The following is a 17174-nucleotide window of genomic DNA, read 5'->3' on the forward strand; positions in this document are numbered from 1 at the left end:
TGCCACATAGCATGCTCTGAGGGCCATCAAAAAGCCTCCTCTCTCAGCTTCCTATCATCATGCCATGGTGCCTGGAATTCTGTAATGCTATTTTCATATATCACCAAATATATATTATATGCACACGTTATTGTTTGGAAGGAAAGATAAGAAATGGTAATTGGTCCTAGCTGGTTTGGCTCAGTGGATAGAGCAACAGCCTGTGGACTGAAGGGTCCTAGGTTCAATTCCAGCCACAGGCACATGATTGGTTTGCAGGCTCAATCCCCTACAGGGGACGTGCAGAGGGAGCCAATCAGTGATTCCCTCTCATCATGGGTGTTTCTATCTCTCTCTCCCTCTCCCTTCTAGAATCTTCTCTAAAATCAATAAAAAGGCATTAAAAAAAAAAAAAAGCTTAAAAAAAAAAGAAATGGTAACTGATTACCTCTGGAAAAGGGGGCATAAGAGAGTATGAAGGTCAGAGATGGGAGGAAGACCTATCTCTTACCATTTTCCCTTGTGTAGCCATTGAAGCTCTTATCATGTACATAAATTTTTAAATTAGAAAAGAAATTTTTCTTTTTAGATTTGGAATTTATCAATGGGGAATTGATTAAATAAATTATAGTATATCCATTAAATGAAATAATGCAAAAAATATATTTCTTTGATCCCAAAAACACTGATGCAAAAGAAGTCTGTGATGATTTTTTAAGTAAAAAACAACATTCAGAGTATAAATATTAAAAATTCACCCACTTAAAAAATTTAACCACTTAAAAATAACTGTATTTAAATGTTGGTTAATATTCATAAAGAAAAGCTGTCAAAATACACACTTACCTGTTAGCACTGCTACCTCTGCCGGAACTAGAAGAGACTTTTGTTTTCCAAGTTATACATTTGGACATTGTTTCAACTTTTACAAAGAGCATATTACTTTATAGTCAGATTTTAAAAAGGTATTTGGCCCTGGCCAATAGGGTCAAGGTATTGCTCAATGGTTGTTCAATGGTTAGAACATCGACCCACACACTGAAGGATCCCAGGTTTGATTCCCGGTCAAGGATTGCAGATACAATCCCCGGCCCAGTCAGGGTGAGTTCCAGAAGCAACCAATCGATGTGTCTCTCTCACTTCAATGTTTCTCTCTCTCTTTCTGTCTCTCTCTGTCTCTCTCTCTCCCCCTCTCTTCCTCCTTTCTTCCCTCCTTCTCTCCCTTCCACTTTCTCTAAAAGTCAATAGAAGAAATATTCTTGGGTGAGAATTAACAATAAATAAATAGATAGATAGATAGATAGATAGATAGATAGATAGATAGATAGATATTTGGGTGGTGAACACATAATACAATATACAAATTATGTATTATACAGTCATTAATTTTTGTGCAAGTGTACGACACTTCTGTTATAAAAGCAGTGTTTGGGAATTATTAAGATGGTCACAGAATTATTAAGATGGTCACAGAATACTAGTTAATTTCCCCCCCCCCCCCCCCGACTTTTCCTCCCTTAAGCGTGCTTTTGCCAGCTGAAGGGTCACCTCTGAGTCACTGCAGGATTCTTAGGAAAAAACGTGTTTAACCTTCTTACATCCACTTGGTTCTAAAGTCTGTATTTCTCATTTGGGGAACGCGGTTCAGTTCTGTGGGGTGCAGAGCCCGAGCTGTGAGGGGGGGGGAGAGGGCCTTTCCCGCTGTATCTAAGATGTACGGTTCCCCGTGTTTTGTTTTATACAGGTTTTGGATTTCTCTAACTTTTATTGTGTGTACTGAAACTGCATATGTATTATTCTGATAGTTTGCTCTAGTTTACTACCAATAAAAGACCTGTTAATCACAAAATGGCAAAAAAAAAAAAAGTGATGTATTATAGAGTTGCACCAATGATTTTATTAAACAATGTCACCCCCAATAAATTCAATTAAAAAAATTTAAATCATGCAAATATAAAAAAATATAAAGTACAGCATAGGGAATATGGTCAATAATATTGTAATAACTGTGTATGGTGTTAAATGGGACTAGATTAATCAGGGTGATCACTTCATAAGTTTTATAAATGTCTAATCACTGTTGTCTACCTGAAATTAATATATGTCAACTATAATTTAAAAATCATCTTAAAAATACAAAATAAATTTTTTAGAAAGATGTTTTAAAACATTTCTATGGCATTGCAAATAGCCCAAGGGTGGGTCACTATCTTATCATATGGGACAAACTTCAAAACTCTCAGTGAAAACCAGCTCCCCACTGGGAGCTTGTGCACTAAGTCAGGGTGAGGTTTTATAATACAGTCTTGGCTCACAACAATGCCTCAATAATGTATAATAACTGAATTTATAATTAGACTCAATAATCTAAATCAGTGTTTTTCAACCTTTTTTGGGCAAAGGCACACTTGTTTCATGAAAAAAATCACGAGGCACACCACCATTAGAAAATGTTAAAAAATTTAACTCTGTGCCTATATTGACTATATATAAAGTAATTCTCTTGAATAGGAATCAAATAAACACAAAGAAAGTATTTTATAATTACTTTATTATTAAATATTAAGTAAACAAGATAGTGAAAAATTATAAAATTCTTGTCTTGTCTGCACCTACGGCACACCAGGCAACATCTTGCGGCACACTAGTGTGCCGCGGAACAGCGGTTGAAAAACGCTGATCTAAATAATTGGACTATAAAGTTGATATAACTTGTCTTACTCTCCAGTGTAGAATTGGCTAAATACTTATCACCAGGAGCTTAAAAAGTGTCTGACCTTAAAGCTATTGCAGTAGAAAGTAACAATGTCACCTGCTTTCTCTTCATTAATACTCCCCAACTATCCAATTCTCTTTCCCTTTCCATTGCTCTCATCCTCCCAGTTCATTTTAAAAACTGCCTTTCAGAACCACAAGAGGGCAGCAGCCCCTTGTACATGAAAATCACTCAGGCATTAATCATAAGCAAAGGCAGGATGCCCTTATAAAAATGTTCAAAACTTTAGAGATTTGCCCTGACCAGGTGGCTCAGTTGATTAGAATGTCCTTATGTTCACCACAAGGTTGCAAGTTAGGGCACATATGGGAAGCAATTGATGTTTCTCACATCACTGTTTCTCTTCCTCTCTCTCTCTCTCTCTTTCTCTCTCTCTCTCTCTCTCTCTCTCTCTCTCTCTCTCTCTCTCTCTCTCCCTCCCTCCCGCTTGCTCTCTCCCTTCCTCTCTTTCAAAAAAATAAAAAATAAAAATATCTAGGGTGGCCCTAACTGGTTTGACTCAGTGGACAGAGCATCAACCTGCAGACTGAAGGGTCCCCGGTTTGATTCCAGTCAAGGGCATGTACCTTGGTTGTGGGAACATCCCCAGTGTTTCTTTCTCATCGATGTTTCTAACTCTCTATCCTTCTCCCTTCCTCTCTGTAAAAAATCAATAAAAACATATTTTTAAAAATATCTAGGGTGAGAATTCTAAAAAAAAACTTTAGAGATTTTATTTTAGCATCTTGCCCCAAATATGTATGGGACCACATTCAGTATTTTGTTAGAATTTATAAACAATGAGTGGGAAAGAAATTCATGCTGGCAAGTGAATATAATATGTCAACTATAATTTAAAAATCATCTTAAAAATACAAAATAATGTATTTCCCTCTCTTCCAGATGCTGTCCCAGAAGAGGTGTTAGGTAAACAAGAGGACAGTAGAGAACCTGACTCACTCCTAATGTAAGTTCTCGCACCAGGATGGAAGGAGAATCTTACCACAACGCAACTACTGCCAACGGCACCCCGGTGAACCACCGGCCTCTGGGACACCATGGCTTGTGGGAAGTCGTCACCATTGCCGCTGTGACTGCTGTGGTCAGCCTGATCACCACCGTGGGCAACGTCTTAGTCATGATCTCCTTCAAAGTCAACAGCCAGCTGAAGACGGTCAACAACTACTACCTGCTCAGCCTGGCCTGCGCAGACCTCATCATCGGGGTCTTCTCCATGAACCTCTACACCACCTACATCCTCATGGGGCGCTGGGCTCTCGGGAGTCTGGCCTGTGACCTTTGGCTTGCCCTGGACTACGTGGCCAGCAACGCCTCCGTCATGAACCTTCTGGTGATCAGTTTCGACCGTTACTTTTCTATCACAAGACCCCTGACGTATCGGGCCAAGCGTACCCCTAAGAGGGCCGGCATCATGATTGGCTTGGCCTGGCTGATCTCCTTCATCCTCTGGGCCCCAGCCATCCTCTGCTGGCAGTACTTGGTGGGGGAGCGAACGGTGCCCCCAGATGAGTGCCAGATCCAGTTCCTCTCCGAGCCCACCATCACCTTCGGCACCGCCATTGCTGCCTTCTACATCCCTGTTTCCGTCATGACCATCCTCTACTGTCGGATCTATCGGGAAACAGAGAAGCGGACCAAGGACCTTGCTGACCTCCAGGGCTCTGACTCTGTAGCTGAAACTGAGACGAGAAAGCCAGCTCACAAGGCTCTGCTCAGCTGCTTTGGCTGCCCGCGGCCCACGCTGGCCCAGAGGGAGCGGAGCCAGGCCTCCTGGTCATCCTCCCGCAGGAGCACCCCCAGGAAGCTGGCCCAGGCCTCCGGCCCAAACACTGAGTGGGACAAAGCCGAGCAGCTCACCACCTGCAGCAGCTGCCCCTCCTCGGAGGATGAGGACAAGCCCAGTGCCGACCCTGTTTTCCAGGTGGCCTACAAGAGCCAGGCCAAGGACGGCCCACAGGAAGACTTCGGGACTGAAGAGACCAAGGAAACTTTTGTGAAAGGTCAAGCTGACAAAAATGACTGTGACACCCCAAAATACTTCCTGTCTCCAGCGGCTGCTCATAGATCCAAGAGTCAGAAATGTGTGGCCTACAAGTTCCGCTTGGTGGTGAAAGCCGATGGGACCCAAGAGGCCAACAACGGCTGTCGCAAGGTGAAAATCATGCCCTGCTCCTCCCCGGTGTCCAAGGACCCTTCCACGAAAGGCCTGGACCCCAACCTCAGCCACCAGATAACCAAGCGGAAGAGAATGGTCCTCGTCAAAGAGAGGAAAGCGGCCCAGACCTTGAGTGCCATCCTGCTGGCCTTCATCATCACGTGGACCCCTTACAACATCATGGTCCTGGTTTCCACCTTCTGCGACAAGTGCGTCCCCGTCACCCTGTGGCACCTGGGCTACTGGCTGTGCTATGTCAACAGCACGGTCAACCCCATTTGCTATGCCCTCTGCAACAGAACCTTCCGGAAGACCTTTAAGATGCTGCTTCTCTGCCGGTGGAAAAAGAAAAAAGTGGAAGAAAAATTGTTCTGGCAGGGAAACAGCAAGCTCCCCTGAAAAGTTAACAACTCCCCTCAAGAGAATGACCATCATCCACTTCCTGATTCCGGTTGGCTGGTGTTCAAAAAAGACATCTGTCATTTTGAGTCCCTGAGAACTCTGTAAAGGCTTGGGATCTGCTGCCCATAGAAAGGAGGCACAGCTGCCACAGCTGCTGCCCCACTGAATTATTCCCGTCTGTGACTAAGGTCGCCTGATGTCGCAGGAGTTTGCCATTGAAGTGAACGGGCTCGTGGCCTCACAGGCGGGAGTCAATGCTGGGTCACGGTGGAGTGACTGAGGGGACTTTTGTCTAACCTTCTGTGGGGAACAGCAGGGACCAGTTAGAAATGTGTCCCCTGTGCAAACATGTCATAGACTTCTGTGCAGTCTGTATGTGTCTATGACGTTGTCTTGTGTCAGTGAGAACCAGGGGAATGTAAGTGTTACCTGTTAACAAGAGTGGTATTCAACTGGCTTCTAAGACTTTCTTTATAAAGCGATCAGTATTTATTCACAAAGTATTTATTATACAGCTATTATGTGTTCTGCGCTGTGGTATGTTTTCCTGTCCCTACACCTGAGCAAAGCTCTTGCTATTCCCTTTTACAACTGATGCCAATTCCTGGTATCCACTGAAATCGAGCTGGCCCCCATCCTTCCTTTCAGAATCCTGTGCCTGGAAGGACCTGAAGCTTGGTCACACCCAATCCTAGAGAGGGGACTCTATTCTGCTAATAAATATGTTCCAGTCTCCACAGTCACTTATTGTAGGTTTACCAGTGGGGATTTCCCCTTTTTTCCTTAAATATTGTGCATTCTATTTTATACCCATTTAAGCCCATTTTATTCATGTTCCGTTCTTAGGAAGACTAGTTGTTAACACAGTGCTTCACTGATTAAAGATCTTCTCTGGGCGATTCCTCTGGATTCTCTTAAACTGTTTTCAGCCGTCTTGATTTCTAATCTCTTTGCAAGGCCAACCTGAAGCAAATTGTAGAAAACAAATTTGGTCTCACCCTATGCCTTTGAACTTATTCCTTGGTCATTTAGCAGACCCCCAATTTCCCTCATTTAACACAGACCCCAGTTCACTCCCAGGCACAAGCAGGTCACTGTGGAGCCTCCAGCCTCCCTTCACTGTGGAGGGACAGCAAGGGAAGGGTTTTATTACTTTCTCAAATAGGTTCTGGAATCAGGGTTCAGACTTACTTATTCATTCCACTCCAAATTCATGGTCAAAGATGAGAAGTCTAGAAAAGTACAGTTGAGTCTGGTGAAGCTGGCTACGGCCAATAAAAATATATCAGTTATATCAACATAATATACATTAGAGTATCAGGATTATTAAAGCCAAATTTAATTGAAATCTGTGAACATAAACAAACTGAATCTAAGTTGTTTCTTTGATAATTTTGAAAACAAACCAATGTGCAAGAAATTGAAACTATAAACTAGTGCATATAATTAAAGGTCCACAAAGAAAGCAGCAGGGCAGTTCTGAGGAGAGATTTAAAGATGAGCCGGCGGGTCTCCTTATTTAACCTGTTGGCTGTATCTGCCGTGTTTAAAAATCTCCGGACGTCATTTCACAGAATATAGGCCAGTTCTTTCTCAACCTCCTTTGCTAAGGAGATGTAAAAATAGCTAGCTTAGCTGTCCTGGGAACTGGGCATGTACTTGGGCAAAGGAGAGCTGCACCAGACACCTGAAGGGCAAACCTGCCTCTCACTAAGTCCCAAGAACGCTCCGGGGCAGCAGAAGCCCAGGGCGCCCCTCCAGCCCTGTAGGGACCAATGCTGAGGTGTAACATCTTGGAAGCAATGTAGCTGCTGAGCCTTTGTGAGGGCAGGTTGACACCTGCCAAGAATTTGCTAGAGAATCTTAATTGGCTCAGTTCTCCAGCAGAGACGGCCTATGTGATGCTAATAGGGTGTAACTTCATGAGCAAACCTGCTCCACCAGATCTAGGTAAACAGTTGGGGTTTTTTTAGGTTAAGGCTTTGGGTTCCCGAGAAAAATGAAAATCCCTCCAGGAGAGGAATAGCACTTTAAGCCCATGTTGGGCATTCACTGTTCAGAGAGAGATAAGAGAAACAAGCCAGTTCAAACAAAAGATTGCAGAACTTGAAGTGGGGATGGGTGGCGGAGTTGAAGGTACACTTTCACACTCCACAGCAATCTGAGACCTTTTGTTCATCATATGTGAAATTAATGGAGAGGCCTATGCTTCCTTATTATTGGCTTTTTAAAAAAGTATTGGGATGACATTGGTCAGCATGAACATATAGATTTCAGGTGCAGACTTCTATGTTATAACATCTGTTTATTACCCACCACCCAAGGTCAAACCTTCTCCTGTCACCATATATTAAGTCCCCTTTCTCCCATCATTGGCTTTTGCAGACTTCCTATGCCCTTTGACATTGACCAAAATAAATAAATAAATGCCCACACTACTAGGGGGCACAAGCATTGGGCCTCTGGTAGGTCCTCAGAATGAAGGCCCAACGGGGAACGGTAGGAACCTGCGGGGTGGGTAGGGTGTGCTAACTTCAAATCTGTGACCTGCTATGGACTCTGACTCCCAGATTCTTCTATGGTAAACTATGTAGAGCTTTGTTTGACTACTTACATACTGGATGCTGTTATGTTGCTAACATCGTGTTTCTCGTTGGCTGTGACCTTGATGGCTTGTGAAGTAATCTCTTTTCAGTACAAATTTTGGTTAAAGCATTTTGTCAATATTCCTGCCTCTGCTTTGCTCCTTTGGTGAATGTCCTTTGAGGGAGTTGCTGCTGTTTCACTCTTTGTAATTGTGAAATCTGCACCTAATCTCTGGATTGGAATATCCAGTTGTCTATTATAAATACTGGAATTATAGCAAAGGATGTGGGGACTGGGCTGCTTTTTTGTATTGTACAAGCATCGTTCTGGAAATTAAAGAAATTTAACCACGCAGTATTCCAATACAAAGCATTTAAATATGAAAATGGTCTCAGGTTAGCCTGATAGATCCATATGATTAGAGATCCCACACACATTTGCATGGCCTGGCCACTTAAGAATAGATACACATCCCTCTTTGTACCTCTGTGGTTTCCCCCTTTCCTCTCAGTTACCAAGGACCAAATTAAGATGAAATAATGATGACAAGATTCCTGGGACTAAAATGCTTCCCTTTCCCTCCAGGACAAGGGAGTTGGGGCAGACCCCAAACCACAGCCCTTTAGCTGGTACAGACCCTGCAACAAAACAGCAGCAGCATTTCCGCTTCAACTGCTCCAAAGGCTGGAGCCCTAGTCATTTCACCTCCATTGTAAGAGACACCAATTTCCATCCGCCACCCCTCCCCCAGACGTCCCAATTGTAAAGAGCAAGATTACACAAACTCTTACCTAATAAGGACCTCAGATGGCTAGTGGGAGAAGGGAAATACATTTTTTAAGTATCAAAGAAGGAAATTAAAAAACAAAATTTTTCAAAATAATTTTAAACTTAGAGGAAAGGAACAAGAATAGTATAAAGAACTCCTATATCCTTCACCCATGTGCCCCAACTGTTAACATTTTGCCATATTTGTACACTCGTGTGTGTGTGTGTGTGTGTGTGTGTGTCTACTCACACACTGTTTTTCAACCACTTGGAGTAAACTGCAAACATTGTGTCCATTTATCTCTAAATATTTCAGTGGATATTTCTTAAAACAGGAGATCATATTACATAACCACAATACAAATATAAAAATCAAGAAATTTAGCATTGCTAAAATATTATGTAATACAGTCCATACTCAAATGTTGCCTGTTGTCCAAATGATGTATTTCTTTTCCAGTTCAGGATCTAATCCAGGATCACACTTGCACGAAATTGTCATGTCTCATTAGACTCCTTTAATCTGAAAGAGGTCTTCAGCTTTCCTTTGTCTTTCATAACATGGTCATTTTTTAAGAGTATGTTCAATCTAATTTTTAAAAAGAATTTCCATCATTCATGGGTTTGTCTGATCTTTCCTCATTAAGTTAAGTTTAATGTTTGTCTCGATTTGAGCAGGAGTAACACATGACATTGTGTAATAATTTGCCATCCATCTGGGCAAATTATCCTCCATGTATCACAGAAGGAAGTGATGTTAACAATGATCACTTGGTTTAGGTCTTACCCAATACCCTACCAGGTTTCTCCAGTATAAATTTACTATTTTTATCTCTGCAATTAATAATTTGGGGAAATAAACTGAACCTATATAAATTCCCTGTGAGTCATCAGGTTTTCACCCAATAAGTATAGCATATATTTATCTCACCCAAGCATGTTATTACTATGATGATTGCCAAGTGGTTGACACTATTGTGGGAATGCTTTTTCTTCCTTTCTAATTTATTTATGTACTTATTATCATTATGAACTCATAACTCTTATCTTTTTTTAATGTATTTTTATTGATTTCAGAGAGGAAGGGAGAGGGAAAGAGAGATAGAAACATCAATGATGAGACAGAATTGTTGATCAGCCACCTCCTGCACACCTCCTACTAGGGACTGAGCTGCAACTCGGGCATGTACCTCAACTGGGAATTGAACCATGACCTCCTGGTTCATAGGTCAATGCTCAACCACTGAGCCACACTGGATGGGCATAACTCTTATTTTAGTAATTGGGTTAAAAATCCAACCCTGTCTGGTGTGACTCAGTGGTTAGAGGGGCAGCCTGCGCACCGAAGGGTCATGGGTTCGATTTCCAGTTAAAGGCACATACTTGGGTTGCAGGTTCAATTCCCAATGCTGGTTGGGGTGTATGCAGAAGGCAACTAATCAACATGTCTCTCTCACAATGATGTTTCTCAATCTCTCTCTCTCTCTCTCTCTCCCCCCCCCCTCCCTCCCTTTCTCCCACTCTCTCTAAAAATCAATGGAAAAAAATATCCTTGGGTAAGGAGTGAAAAAAAAATCCATTCCCATCATTTCAATGCTCAAATTGTCACAAATTTAAGCAGTGAGAGCTTCAAGATGACTGACCCTTAGACATATCCTATTATTGTAGCACTCCCTTACTTTCTGGAACAATAAAAAGTTCCAGGCTCATCTTGACTCTCCCTACCCCAGCCCAGGAATCTGCCACTTCCTCAAGGAGCCCTGGTTCCTTTAGGTAGAGAATGGTCCTGACTCAGATCAGGACTCAGGATATACTCATTACTATTAGACTGAAACTAAGAAATATGGCCCAGTCAGTATGGCTCAGTGGTTGAGCATTGACCTATAAATCAGGAGGTCACCCTAGCTGATTTGGCTCAGTGGATAGAATGTCAGCCTTCTGACTGCAGGGTCCTAGGTTTGATTCTGGTCAAGGGCACATGCCAGGGTTGTGGGGATCCCCAGTAGGGGGCGTGCAGGAGTCAGCCGATCAATGATTCTCATCATTGATGTTTCTCTCTGTTTCTCTCTCTCTCTCTCTCTCTCTCTCTCTCTCTCTCTCTCTCTCTCTCTCTCTCTCTCTTAAAAAGAAATATGTACATGTGGACACTTATTAAAAGCAATGAATTCATATTGACACCTGCAATTCTAATCCTACACCAAAGGAGTCTTCTTTTTCCATATGTGTATCTCCCTTCTCCAATAGTTAGAATCATCACTTGCTCATTTGCTTAATCTTTTAAGAGTTTCAGAATTGCCACTCTCATATCACTGTGAAAAACTAACCTTTTAGTAAAGTTCCAATATTTGTTTGCAGGTTTTTTGGTGGTTTTGTTTTGTTTTGTTTTGTTTTTTTGTTTGGGTTTTGTTGTTGTTGTTGTTGTTGTTGTTGTTGTTTTTGTTTTATTAAGATTGAAGGGAGCCGAAACCGGTTTGGCTCAGTGGCTAGAGCATCAGCCTGCGGACTGAAAGGTCCCAGGTTCAATTCCAGTCAAGGGCATGTACCTTGGTTGTGGGCACATCCCCAGTAGGGGGTGTGCAAGAGGCAGTTGATCCATGATTCTCTCTCATCAATGTTTCTAACTATCCCTCTCTCTTCCTCTCTGTAAAAAATATATTAAAAAAAAAAAAAGATTGAAGGGATAGCATCAAATTACTATGTTCAAAAATTGCTTCAGTTAATGAGGAGGACACAAGTAGAACAAGTTGAACAACTCTGGTGACATTAAATAATAATTAGCAAAAGACTTACACTCAAATAAATATTCATATTAAAATCAAAGAGGGCCCATCCATCTAGGCAAAGTATCCTCCAATGAACTGCACTGTCCCATCTCCCTCAGTGAATTAATGTGTGGGGTGGGGGAGGCATCCATCTTAAATTTATCTTCGATAATGAAAAAGCCATCATCCAGACTTATCTACATTAGTGTGCCTTATGGCAATCCATTTGTCCAAAAAGTCCTAATCTTACTTTAGATGGCCCTCATTTAGATTAGCCCCATACCATCAGAGGTTCCCCCCCGCCCCCAACACACAAATGCCCTTATGGTCCTGCTAAGAGCATTCCTCCAAAGAGTTGTATTAGCAATGATTTTCTATACATATACACTTTTTAAAACACACAATGTTGCTAAGTACTGTTCAGCAATCCTCACGTTCACATCAGCCCTCGGACTGAAGGGTCCCGGGTTTGGTTCTGGTCAAGGGCATGTACCTTGGTTGCAGGTTTAATCCCTGGCCCTGGTCAGGGCACGTGCAGAAGGTAACCAATCAATGTGTCTTTCTCACATCGATGCTGCTCTGTCTCTCCCTCTCCCTTCCACTCTCTCTAATAATCAATGGGAAAATATCCTTAGCAAAAAAACAGCAATAATAAAAACTTTACTAATTGTGACTTATCAACGAGCCACAGACTGAGAATTGAAAATAAATAAATAAAATTTGTTTCCGAGGGCTACCATAACATAGTACCACAAACTGGATGATTTAGAAACACAGAAATGTGTTACCTCACAGTTCTGGAGGCCAGAGGTCCGGCATTAGCAGGGCCCTGCTCTCTCGGAAGGCCTGGGGACCGTCTGCTCCAGGCCTCGCTCCCAGCTCCTGGTAGCCTCGGGCATTTGCAGAGGGCCTCCTTTTCCCGGGGTCTCTTCACGTTATCTTCCCCTGTGCATATCTGTCTCTGTGTCCAAATTTCCCCCTTTTATAATCACACTGGTCATACTGAATTAGGTTACCCTAATGATCTCATTTTAACTTGATTATCTCTATAAACACCCGATTTCCAAATAAGGTCATATTCTGAGGTACTGGGGGCTAAGACTCTAACATATTTTGGGGGACACAATTCAATCCATAACAATATCCAAGCAAGGAAAACACTCTATTTTGTAGACGAACAAACTGTAGACCAATGCTGGGCAGTATCAAATGGGAAGGATTTCAGAGCCACTGTTAACGTATGAAGCATCAAGGCCAGCAGAGAGACCGGGCAGGACTAGGCAGTCTTGATTGGCATGGGACAGTTACCTAGCATTTTTCAAGTACGTTGGCTTCTTCTCTCCTGGCCTCAGGAAATACAGGAAACTAATGGAATGGAACCAGATTTTTAAAGCTTCTTCTATATTTGCAAGGAGTACCTCTGGAGGCGTTAGTCCCACACATCTGGAGCCTCGTTTGAGCTAAGCTCTCTGAGTGTGCAGCTCAGAAATTCAAGGGAAAGTTTCCTTCCTAAATTCCCAGCACCATCTCTCAGGGGACCTGAAGGTTTAAATCTCAGATTGGGACAAAATAACGACCTTAATCTATTCACTATCCATAACCATTATTAACTTGATCCTGATCTATAAAAGTGGTAATGAAAGCACTTGGGTCTTTATCTCCATAATGAATACGTTCTATTCAGAATCAGTAACCCTTGCTTCATTTTTAATCATTTAATCATTTTTTTTCTGTCCTCTACTAGTCACTGGAGCCACCTCCTCCAAATGCCCCAAACCTTTGCACCATTTCCTTCACCATCTTCTTAGATCCAAGAAACACCACCCAGGCAGCCTAAAAACATCCCTTTGTTCGGCAAATGATTTTTTAACCTATGTGGGCACCTTAGGGATGCAAAAGGAAATAAGACACTGTCCCTGCCCTTCAGAAATAGAAACCAACAGAATGAGGGACAGAGAATCACCCCAGCATTGGCTTGAGATTCTCCTCCTCCCCAAGCACAAAGATTTCCCTTCTCCAGGCTTCTCTCACCATACTCTTCGGCACAGAAGAGGAAATTAGCACCGAAGTCTGAACTGCAAAGGGTAGAGTGCTTACCTGATTGAAGAGAGAGGGGAGTGAAGAGTAACAAAATGAATCTGGATTACATGCAATGTCCCATTTAGAAGCTCTTAGGAGCACAGTTCTCTGGGATTTTTTCCCAATTTGTTCCAACTTCCTGGGCCACATGCCAGGTTGCTATGCCTTTAAAAAAAAAAAAAAAAAAAAAAGGAGTCTTGCCCAGTCTGGATATAGCCTAACTGTCCTATACCGTATCTCAAACCCTTCTCTAGGGCAGAGGTCAGGTGGTAATGAAGAAATTAGAGTTGTCAGTAGGATCCTGCAAGAACACTTTGAAAATCAAATACATAAAGTCACATACATAATTCTATACAGACAACCTGAAGCAGTGAAGACAGAAGATTCTCAAGTTGAGCAGCTAGTTCAGAGTCAGAGGACTGAGCGTGCCACCTAGGAGCTGAGAGGCCTTCCCAAAAAGGATAAAAGGAAAAAGGCATCTTTATGCCACAGACCTCCGCTGGGCCAGATCATTTAAAGATCTGAGGCTGAACCAGAGGTGGGTAGGGAGCAAGGCAGGAAGGCAGGCAAGGCTTGTTTTTCTTCCAATTACTATATTATCTCAAAAGTTCTGGAATTCTGAGGTTTCTGCCAGATTCTAGGCAACTGGCAATGATTTTCTCATAACAGTTTGTTCTAGGACCGATTAGCAGCAGGCACAGCCAGGTGGTGACCTCAGAACTCCCCCGCAATGCTTTCCCTTACCGTTTGTCCTGAGAGGGCCAGGTGTGCTCTCAGGGATCAGGTGAATTCGGGCCTGCACTGCATCTCCAGGTACCCCCCTCCTCTGGAGTGCTCCGGCTGTGCTGTTCTTGCGGTATAACTCCTTCTCTCTCTCTCTTCTTTTTTTCTTCTTTTTAAAATATATTTTATTGATTTCTTACAGAGAGGAAGGGAGAGGGATAGAGAGTTAGAAACATCGATGAGAGAGAGTCATCGATCAGCTGACTCTTGCACCACCCCTACTGGGGATGTGCCCGAAACCAATGTACATGCCCATGACCAGAATCGAACCTGGGACCTTTCAGTCCACAGGCAGACGCTCTATCCACTGAGCCAAACCGGTCTCGGCATAACTCCTTCTCTTTTGTCTTACCTCACAGGTCCCTCCTCAGGAAAGTGGCCCTCCATTTGTCCTCTACCTTCTCATCATGGCCCATGTTATGAGCTTTTATAGCACTTCCGACTTTTCCTTGAAGTACCTATTAATGTTTTCATTATACATCTGTATGAATTTGGTCTATTTCTCCCACTAAATTCTAAGCTGAGACCAGAGTTCATGTTATTTTGCCCATCATGGTGTCATCTCACCTAATAGCCCTTGGAACATATATACCCAATAATAGTGCCAGAGGCCCAGTGCAAGGAATTCGTGCGGAGCGGGGGAGGAGGGCACGGGGAGGTTCAGCCCAACCTGCACCCAATTGCTCACCTGCCTGCCTGGTTACCCCTAACTGCCCCCTCACTGAAATCAATAAGACTACATTTAAAAAAAAAAAAAAAAAAACAAGAAAGCTGGCACTGATCACTGATCATGTGATTCTTTTTTTAATATATTTTATTAATTTTTTACAGAGAAGAAGGGAGAGGGATAGGGATAGAGAGTTAGAAACATTGATGAGAGAGAAACATCGATCAGCTGCCTCCTGCATACTTCCTAATGGGGATGTGACCACAACCAAGGTACATGCCCTTGACTGGAATCGAACCTGGGACGTTTCAATCCGCAGGTCAACGCTCTATCCACTGAGCCAAACCGGTTTCGGCTTATCATATGATTCCTAAGGGTAGGAAATAACAGGACGGGGTTAAAAGTAAGTGGAATTTTAGATCTGAGAAGGAACTTACAGATCAAATCCCAATCCTCAATTCACAGATGAGGACCCTTGAGGCCCATTTATTTATTCACTGAACAAATATTTATTGTGTGTCTACATGCTCAATGCTGGAAATACATGAACAAGACATGGTCCGAAGAGGGAAAGTGGCTTGCCCAAAGCCACAAAGCAAGTTAGCAGGTAAACAGGGGCTCTTCGCACTAAACCCTATTTTCTAATAATATACAATCATTTCTGTATCTGTAAGTACACTAAGCTTTGATAAAGGTTCTATGCAAAGATAAGATTTTCATATGCAAGTGATATAATACAATATAATAACATTCCGCAACATAAGGGATATATATGTATGTTATCTTGCACAAAAAAAGTTGTTTTGCACAGTAACTACCCAGGTTTAACTTAGTAGATTTAAAATATTTTAAAATATGCTTAAATTTCAAAGGAGATACTACATGTAAACTGAATCTAAGGCAGGCCCTAAACAAGAGCAAATAATATTGTCTCCAAATGGGAAATAGCAGAAAGAACTCTAGGAAGTAGGAAATATATGTATAGATGTGTATATATATAATATTCAGATTATGTTAGAATTTATGTAAAATAACCACACATAGATTCTTCATTAACACTTGAAATGGTAATTTCCTTGGAAGTGCTTTCTAATTTCTTTGTCATAAGTCATTAGGGATTTCATATACAAATTCTGACAATCTGCTTCTTAAATTTTTTCAAGATGACTTCTGGTCATATAACTATGACTCTTACTATATTCTTTCTATTTTAAAATATAACTTTCACTTAACTAGTGTTCTAATATTTTATTTTCAATAAATTACTCTATTTAAAAGACCTAGTTCTCACATTAATCATTCATAAAATAACCAGTTTGGTTACTTTAGTGTTATAATACAAACAGAGATTTAGTTCCTCCTTTATACAATGTAAATATCCTGCACTAGGGCTTACTTCTTTAAAAGAAAACTTACGTACCTCATTTCAAAATGAAAATGGCACCTATTATAAAATGAAAAATGAGAACCAATCTTTTTTGTAGCTTTTTGCTGATTTAATAACCTGAAAAAAAGCAATAGGGGAGGTCTTTAATACAGGAGAGGACAGGAGCCTCTATAAGAAGCAATACGATAGCCTCGGAGTTCCTCTTTAATTAAAACAAACCATAAGAAAAGGTGTGAAATTTTTGTGACTTATTTAAATAATAAGTTTTTGAGACACTCCTGATTGGAAAATAGTAATTTATATTCCAACAACTCTTGAGAATCAGAGATGGAGAGCTGAGGGAATTGAAAAGCTACTTGTGCTGTAACTCTAATATTACATGAAGTTCTAAGGTTGGTTTTCTGTCCTCGGACTCTAGAAGGCTCTCCTACTGCTGCATTTCCTTCCCCTGGCCATTCACTCCCTATTACTGTTGTCCTTCTTCTCTTCGTGGTAAACTCTGTTGAGACAGGCACCTTGAATCAATCATAAGCAAAAAGCCGATACTCAATAATGAATACCATAGTTGGTAAGCAGAATTTAAAAATCGATAACATGTATTCTAATTTATATATCCATACTCTGAAACGAACTATAATAATAAAAACTGAAAGTATATCAGAAACACGTGGTTTTACCTCAATCATCGGGGTATGCTAAATGGCAGGGCAGGGCTGAGAATTTTGAAGGATCTGGCTAAAATAACATGGTATATGCTGTTCTAAAAATATCAACCACTTTTTAAACAGGAAGAATCAACTTCAAGCCTCAGATAATGAAAGACAGAAGAG

The 17174-nt window shown here is 41.6% G+C and overlaps 1 protein-coding gene across 1 annotated transcript; it reads left to right on the forward strand.

Moving 5' to 3' along the window:
* Positions 1-3616: 3616 nt before the first annotated feature.
* Positions 3617-8246, forward strand: CHRM5 (cholinergic receptor muscarinic 5). The gene has a single exon (XM_045583859.1). It carries the CDS (start codon positions 3720-3722, stop codon positions 5307-5309), a length of 1590 nt encoding a protein of 529 aa, XP_045439815.1. The 5' UTR covers positions 3617-3719; the 3' UTR covers positions 5310-8246.
* The last annotated feature ends 8928 nt before the right edge of the window (positions 8247-17174 follow it).

The sequence above is a fragment of the Pipistrellus kuhlii genome, unplaced genomic scaffold, assembly GCF_014108245.1.
Source record: "Pipistrellus kuhlii isolate mPipKuh1 unplaced genomic scaffold, mPipKuh1.p scaffold_m20_p_1, whole genome shotgun sequence".
Classification (NCBI taxonomy): domain Eukaryota; kingdom Metazoa; phylum Chordata; class Mammalia; order Chiroptera; family Vespertilionidae; genus Pipistrellus; species Pipistrellus kuhlii.

What these genes read in the sequence shown, in the direction of transcription:
- CHRM5 (XM_045583859.1), top strand. Translation starts at nt 3,720, where the DNA reads ATGGAAGGAGAATCTTACCACAACGCAACTACTGCCAACGGCACCCCG.